The sequence below is a fragment of the Silene latifolia genome, chromosome Y (assembly GCF_048544455.1).
Source record: "Silene latifolia isolate original U9 population chromosome Y, ASM4854445v1, whole genome shotgun sequence".
NCBI classification, from domain to species: Eukaryota; Viridiplantae; Streptophyta; class Magnoliopsida; order Caryophyllales; family Caryophyllaceae; genus Silene; species Silene latifolia.
In genome coordinates, this window is record NC_133538.1 from 122,263,588 (window position 1) to 122,272,037 (window position 8,450).

The 8,450-nt window shown below is 38.4% G+C and overlaps 1 protein-coding gene across 1 annotated transcript; it reads right to left on the reverse strand.

The window, feature by feature from the left end:
* Positions 1–7,608: 7,608 nt before the first annotated feature.
* LOC141628828 (uncharacterized) lies at positions 7,609–8,247 on the reverse strand. Its single transcript, XM_074441924.1, has 2 exons — positions 7,969–8,247; positions 7,609–7,881 (listed from the first exon to the last, which is right to left on the reverse strand). Exons 1-2 carry the CDS (start codon positions 8,245–8,247, stop codon positions 7,609–7,611), a joined length of 552 nt encoding a protein of 183 aa, XP_074298025.1.
* Positions 8,248–8,450: the final 203 nt, after the last annotated feature.

Consider the following 8,450-nt stretch of genomic DNA (forward strand, 5'->3'; position numbering starts at 1 on the left):
TTCCAATTTTCATTCCAAGTGTTACTCCACTGTTATTCTACTGTTATTCTACTACTACTCCACTGTTATTTATTCTGCTGTTAGTGTAATGTTATTCCTTTGTTATTTTATTACTTTACTGTCATTCTACTATTAATCCACTGTTATCTATTTTGCTGCTAGTGTACTATTATTCCTCTGTTATTCTACTATTATTGTACTGTTTTAAGTAAAATTTTGGGATTTTAACTTGACAGGATGTTCATCAACTTATACTTCTTAATGAGAGGGACTCTCAGATTTTATGCCGCCGATACTTGGAACGGGCGGAACTTATAAAGTCGAAGATGATGAAGAAGACCCAGCAGGCTATGGGTCAAGCACCTGCTGCTAAGTTGCCCAGCCAAGTAACCCGACGAGTCATAAAGAAAGCACAAACAAACAATCGAAAAAAGTTGGTTGTGAAGGGTCAGAGAATTTGGTTGCCACCCATCTTTCTTCACGGATCAAGTTATCCGTGAGTTGGACGAACGGGTAAAGCATGTATTGGCTATGCAAGCGGCCAATAAATCGCGATCAATCTGTTCTCAAGAACCAGCTTTCCAAAAAAGCTAGACCTGAAGATGTCATCATTGAACCCCCATCATTTAACCTGTTTTTCAATTCTATGAGGAGTGTGTCGGGTCATCGGATGTGCAAAGCCACTATATCTCGAAAAGAAGGGTGTAGCTGAAAAGAAGGGTGTTGAACATAGTCCCGTCATTCAACAAAGTGCAAAGGTGGGGACTCCACAATTGTCACCACTCGGTTTAGATTCTATTACGACGGATATCCGTGGCCGACATTCGGTTTCGTTATGGAGAGCCACCGATGTCGGTGAGAAAGTAGTTGATGTTGGGGATATTACCATTGACGTGGAGGATGTTAACAATGATGTGGAGGACGTTAACATTCAAGTTGAAGACTATCTTGTTGATAATCCGCCGCAGGACGTGCCTATCTTTGTTGAGTGTACACCGTAGAGGTTAAAGAAACTCAAATTCCAAAGCCTCGATGCTTGTTTGCCTCGAGACGGAGGTGACGGATACCGTCTGCGACATTCCATTGCGTAATGACACTCAACATTCCACTCAAATTGGCGGTGAAGCATTCGTGACTTGAGAAGAGGAGGTAGCGGATGTGGTGATGTCTTGTCATGCGGACTTGTTGCTTGGGGTCTGCGTCTGAGATAGATAAATCGATAAACAGGATTCCGAGGTTGTGTCGGAGGCTGGTACTGTTGTTGGTGAGGCTGTCCCAGAGGACAATGGCGTTGTTGGGTTGAATGCTCCTACTATCTGTACAAGTTATTTGCTGCACTCTGCTGCACATGAGGAGCTACTATTGTCTGTTGTGCCTCAGAATTTCGGATGCACCTATAATTGTGGTCCTGTGGCTCATGAGCTAGTTGTCCTGTGAAAATCAATGATAACGATGGGACATGTTTTCAACCCAATGCTATTGAAGCGGAAAGAGGTTGCAGACTACTGCTTCTTGAATGATCATAACATTTCGCAAGGGTAAGAGCTTGTTTTTATTGTAAAAATTTTCGGCTTTCTGTTTAATATATTATACTGCTTTTTGTTCTTCAAAAATTTATTCATGTGACTCTTATTTTGCCTGTTTATTCGGTTTTGAAGGGAGAATCTTGTCACTTGGGGTGTGGACAGTTACCTGAATCGTGAGGATATGGAATCGATGGTTCCAGATACAATGATAATGCTTGGTGTTGTCAACTGGTGGTCCCTCTTTCTGAATGATACTTGTATAAGAGGAAGCCCAAGTCGACTTTTCTTTGGGATGAGTGCAATGGTTAGTTACTCTATCTTATCGTTTCTTTTACTTTATTTTTCATTTTTGCATCACGTTTCAACTCTTTTTCTCCACTTTTTGTTTAGTATCCATTGCGGTGACTTTGTATGCCGTCGAAAGATGATAAGGCTTCCAGGAGTGATTTATGTGCGGAAGTCAAATTGTCATTTACTGTGTTTGTCAATAACAACAAGAGAGAGTGTGTTCTTACTTCGATATGGTATGTTTTCTCAGATCTTTGTGTGTTTTCTACTACTATTCTACTTTGTTAGTCTACTATTACTCTGTTTGTTATTCTCGATGTGTTTCTCGCTTTTTTAAAAGATCCACATAATTAGTAACAATTTTTTTCGCCAAATATTTTCCCGATTTTCATCCCAATTCTTTTGCATGAGCACTTTAGTCAAGTTTGTGCATCAATTTCATTTCAAGAGGGTTGAATATCTTGATAATGTATTTCAAGAGGCGATGTTTGCTTTGATGATCAACAAAGCGTGTGTACGTTTGGTGTATTGTCAAACTCGCCGTAAGTCATTTATTGTGTTTTAATTTTCTCTTGGTGTTTAGCCTAGTTTGTTTAAGTATTGTTAGTAATTATGTTTTCTTTTTCCTTTTTTAAAAAAAGGGTGAACTTGATGTCTGATTTCCTGGTCCACAAAGGAGTTGCCCGAGGTGGGGAGGTTAAAGATTATAAAATTGTCAACGTCTCTTTTACCTGGCAAACGGCTGCGATTGAAAATTTGGACTGCGGTGTATATACGATGTTACATATGCTCTTTTACCGTGGAACTGTTTTTGATTGTGACTTGGGTAATTCTGATTCAAGAACCCTCTACCGCGCTGAGATCGTTGCCTTATTGGTACTGTCTGATATGAACGAGTCTAGGGGAGATGTGTTGAAAAGTTTGGAGGAGTTGAACAAGACAAGAAAGGAAACCCTGAGTGTGCTTGAAGAGAGACGGCGTATTGAGGATGCGGAAAAGAGGGCTTCTCAAAGTGGTAAGAAACGTCGTGGTTCCGGAGGTGAAAACCGTTGGTAAGAAGGTTAAGACGTCGCACTGTTGTCGAGCCCGTCGCTTCTCCTACTTGTCATTGACAAAGACTAAATTCTCTAGAAAGACCCCTACCGCCACCGTCAAGTGGGAAGCAGGGGTGTGGATAGCCCCGTGAGTCCAAAGTCGGCTTTGGGTAGTCGTAAAAGGGTAAGGCGGACGACGGGGTTGGTTGCTCTATGGATTGCGGGCCGAGGGACAAGAGGTTTGTTGCGGTGTCGGATTTGTTTTGGAAGAACAAAAAACAGTTCTCTAAGATGTCAAGGTGCGGAAGCAAGTGGTGGACTTTGTTCTTCGTGAAGACGCTCGCTTGAAAGAAGAGTATGTGTCGATTTTCATTTCTTTGATTGTGGTGTTCTGTTCGCTAGTCTTTCTGTTTCCCACCGTTAGTCCAACATTGTTAATGCTGTTATTATGCTGTTATTTTTGTCAACCTAACGAGTCGTCTAATTTCACTGTTAGGTCGCTTTGTTATTCTGCTGTTATTGACCTGTTATTCTACTGTTATACCACTATTATTCCGCTGTTAGTCCACTGTAATCCCACTGTCAATCCCGTTTTGTTATTCTGCTGTTATACCACTATTATTTCGTTGTTATTGTTTTGTTATTGAACTGTTATTGTGCTGTTATACCACTGTAATCCCACTGTTCTCATCATATGTTATTTTTTGTGAATGCAGGGAGATGTTAGTGTTGTACAACGACGAGGTCGGCGTGTTTTTGGACAAGAGGGATATTGTTTCCATTGTAGATGCAGCTACTATGATGACAACAAGAGTAGTTGATGTTTGGTCGGTTCTTTTGAATTCGTTGGAGTTTGAGGAACGCTCAGAACCAAGCTCAATGTTTTTCGGAGTTCGTCATATGGTATTTTGTTTTTTCCTTTGCTATTTTGCGTTATTACCTACAGATTGACTCACAAGTATTGATATAAAGTTAACACTTGTGCACTATTTTTGGTTGTTTATGCTTTCTCTTTTGAAGGATCCTCTTTATTCACTCTTAGAGAACTTTGATTCCTCAAGTCCTCTTGACGGTCCGGTAAGAAGTCATTGGCATTCGGAATGTGTTTTTCGATTTCTGCAATGGAAGATGTCGTCTGAACTCCGACCTTGTGTTTGTGCCGATTCTGTACAATGATCATTACTCTTGTTTCTGCATCAACTTTTTGAATGAATCGATTGATATTTTGGACAACATGACTCACGATTCCAAGCAAATAGCCGATTAGAGAAGATTGGCCGAGATTGTGGCAAACTATATGCATGTTTTTATGGAGGGTCATAATGTTCAAGTCCAAGATTGCCGCAATTTCAAAATCGTTGATGTGCCTTTTAAATGGAAAAAGAAGGAACTATTGAATTCGAGTCGGGGTGTTTCTTCTTCATACACGATGGCGGAATATGGTGGAAGCGTGTTTGAGTGCAATCTTCACAACAAGATTGCTCGTCAAGCTTCGTGTTGAAATGTCGGCTTCCCTGATCTTGGCGGATATTAATCTTCATAGGCAAGTAGTTCTTGACAAAGTGAAGGCTTGTGAGATCGAAAGGCCAAGACGTTGGGTTTGGCGGCAAAGAGGAACAAGTTGCCGGCGTGCCCCAAGTGCAACCCCAATCATCTCATTGGTAGTGAAGAGTCGCATCGTCATGAATGCAAGACCTTTGAATGTTGTGTATCCAGGGAAGTCAGACTAAGTTAGTGTAAACTGTGTTGTTAAACTATTAGTGTCTTTGTTATTGCAATCGTTATTCGTATAATTACTAGTTTATTGTCTTTTATTCCCGTATTACTCTAGTGTTATTCCAGTGTGTACTCTAATTTAGTTGAGTTTTCATATTACTTGTACTTTTTTCAAACACCATCCATTTTTACTCTAATCCCACTTGTTATTCTGCATTGTTATTCAGATAATGAGCGAGTTTGTTGTCTTTGTTATTGCACAATTATCTACGATTATTTTAGTCTAATTAAGCTTTCTTATTACCTTTGTTTTCTAGAAACACTATCCATTTCTATTCAAGTGTAAATTTAGTCAAGTGTAAAAGCGTTGGTTTAGTCTGTTTTTGCCAGTGTTATTCTACAATTATTCTCATTGTTATTGCAGATTACTCCGCATAATAAGCGGCTACTCTGCTTTATATTGTACTATTAGTCTACACTTATTCTATTGTTATTCCACTAGTTTAATTAAGGTTTACAAACACTATCCAATTTCTACGAAGAATATGCATTTTCTATTCAACTCACAATGGTCGTTTTTTCTCAACTGTGATTCTATTGTTATTGCACCGTTATTCTTCTCTTTTTGCACTATTATTCCGCATAACAAGTAGTTTATTCTCTTGTTATTCCACTGTTAGTCCAAAGATTATTTTGTTAAAACTATTCATTTTTATTCAAGTGTAAATTTAGTCAAGTGTAAAAGCAAAGTGGTTTAGACCGCTTTTATTACACTCGTTATTCTACCATTATTCTGCACATTATTGCGATTATTCTGCATAATTAGCGCTTATTATCTTTGTTGTTGCACTATTATTCGCAAAGACTTCGTTATTCCAACATTACTTAAAAATAGTTGTAAATAGCACTTAAAGATAGTACTTACATAATAAACATTAACGTTCTAAAATATTAAAGCCATTATTTCTAAAGCAATAAATATTATAAACATATTTAAAAGCGTGACCCTGGACCATCATCGTTAGATTTTTATATCTTTATTCTATTCTCTCGACGCCTGCTGTGCCGGTCCTTGGACAGTGCTCTCAACTTCCACCGACTCATCCTCAAAAGGGTTTTTGTATGCTTCCATAAGTTCCATGGCTTTCAGGATCGTGTCCAATGGCCAGAGATTGAAATATCGGCTTCGAGTGTAATACTTCCTCGAGCATTCACACCAAAGAATGAATTGATTGTCCATGTCGGCTTCCGTGTAGTTCCTATTTTTCTTTTCCTTCAACTGTCTACGCATACGTTCATTTTGAAGTTCAAAGAACCTTCAATCGTGCCTTTACACTGTCGACCTCTCTTATTAAGGCCTCTTCACGAGTTTCTGCTGCCTCTAAATTTGTCCTTGTGTCGATCAACTCTATCGTGAGAGACTCTATCGTCCGTTTGGCTTCATCGATTTCCTGCCTTGTCGGGACCTTCGGCTATCATCGATTCGTCACTCATCCCGCAAAGATTGGAAGTATGAAACTTTTTGCATTATAAAAAGATGTTTATAATATTTCAACCAAATTAAAAGCAAACCAAAGCAGAAGAAAGAGAATTACCTTTTCTGCAGCATAGAGTATAGTGTGACAGATAAGAAAAATAAACATCATAGAAAAATAAAGAATAGAAAGATAAGAAATTACCTTTTTGCAGAGGAGATAAAGTTTTTTTTTTGGAATGAACTTTTTCAGTGTGTGTGTTTGTTTTTTTACTAGAAGTAGCAGTATTTATAGGGGCTTGGGGAATAGAAACAGTTTTTCTGTAATCAAGTATAGAAAGATAAGAAATTACCTATGTACCAACAAAAAAAAGATAAGAAATTACCTTTTGCAGAGGATATGCAGAGTTTTTTCTGGAATACAAACAGTTTTTCTGTGCTTATTCAGTGTGTGTGTGTGTTTTAAAAAAAAAACCACGCAATAGCAGTATTTATAGGGGTTTGGGGAATATAAACAGTTTTCCTGTAATTATATTAGATTAGGTTAGGTAACTGTTTTTAATGAAAACCAAAAGTGGAACCGCTTTTTATAAATATTACTAATCTATTATTCAACTATTGTTGTAGTGTGTAATTGCGCTTTTTTTTGTGGGTGGTTTGTGAAAAAACAATGATAATATTAACCAAAAAAATTAAAGTAACTAGTATTTAATTCTCATATAATGTATATGTCACTTTATTATCTAGAAGATACATTTTAGGTTAAAATGTAATTCAAACAATGACAAATAGTAAAAGTCTTTGACATTTTTAGGCGAGGTCTTCATCGTAGCCGCTGTCTTTTGCGTCTCTTTTGTCTTTGTTAGTTCATGCATCGATTCATATTCCCGTAATGTGTTCTTAGTATTTAGCACTACGTTAATAGCGAAATAGCAGAGAATAACATTAATAGCAGTAGAATAACAACACATTAATATCGAATAACAAGACTAAATATAGCAAAATACTCACTGTTATTGCGAACACTATCCATTTCCACAAAGAATATCCATTTTCTATTAAAAAATAACAACACATTAATAGCGAATAGCGAGAATAACACAACAAGCAGCAGAATAGCAGAGTAACACAGAATAATAGAGGAATAACAAAGAGAATAAAAGGATAACATATTCCTGCAATTTTTGTTAGTTCATGCATCTGATTTATATTGTTGCAATTTTTGCTTAGTATTTAGAAGCTACATTAATAGCGAAATAGCAAAGTGGAATAATATTAATAGCAGGAGAATAACAACACATTAATAGCGAATAGCAAGAGACTAAATTTAGCAGCTACTCTGCTGTTATTGCATACACTATCCATTTCCACAAAGAATATCCGTTTTCTATTCAAAAATAACAACACGTTATTAGAAGAATAGCAGTAGAATAACACAACAGCAGCAGAATAGCGGAGTTACATAGGAATAATAGGGGAATAACAGTAGAATAAGAGGAGAACATTAGAATAATAGGAGAGTATTAGTCCGTTTAATACCTCTTCGCTTTACGATTCTTCTTCATCATCGTCATCGAAGGGGGACTTTCAAAGAAATGGAAGAGTACAAGTTCTCTTTGTTGTGGTTCACCCACTTCTTGTAGTTACCGCATCTTCGCTTCCTCTTTTGTTGCTTGGTCTTGGCCTTTTCTTTGGAGGACCTTAATCTTTTGCCACTGCCCTTATTCTTGGCCTGGTTTGGCGGTCGAAGGTCAATGTCATTTGAAGCCGTGATGCCTAGAAGAGCCTCGATTTCCTGGTTTTTAGTCTTCGATTCGATTGGTCCCGTGATGTTCTCCCCGAACTGTGTCGATTTTCTGCAGTTGCTTCATGTGTTTAACCGTAGCATAACTGTCCATCACCCCGACGATTGCATAAATCTCGGACAAACCTTTGACATCTCGGCTTTCTTGATGTCGCCTTCATCAATCTCTTCTATCACCTTTCCATTTTCATTTCGGACAACCGGCTCGTAGGATTTCTTTGTCCATCGAGCAAGGACATAAGGGTCGGGTATCCTGTGGACCCGCCTACCATTCCACACCCACAAAGATATGGCGACAAACAATGCCATGCCTCTCAAACATGCCTTACATGCACATTTGCTCTCGTTAGTTTTGGTGTTAAATTCAACTCGGAAGCTCCTGTGCTTCACCATCACGAACGTCATGGTACTCCACCGCCCCTACTTGTTGTCAAACCCCGACCCTCATGCTGCATATGGCATGTTTGACTTCATTCTGAAAGTCCGCAAAGATAGGATGGGTGTAGACAAGTGAGGCATGCATCTCTACCTTCATCGGCCCTACTTTCTCGAGCATACTATGTTCATTGGCATTATCCACCCTCCTTTGTATATGCCTTTGCTGCTCT

Excerpts from the sequence above, each read along its gene's own strand:
- LOC141628828 (XM_074441924.1), bottom strand. The coding sequence starts at position 8,247 with ATGACGTTCGTGATGGTGAAGCACAGGAGCTTCCGAGTTGAATTTAAC. Across the intron at positions 7,882-7,968 it reads AGAAAGCCGAGATGTCAAAG|TTCGGGGAGAACATCACGGG; the intron begins GTTTGTCCGAGA and ends AAATCGACACAG.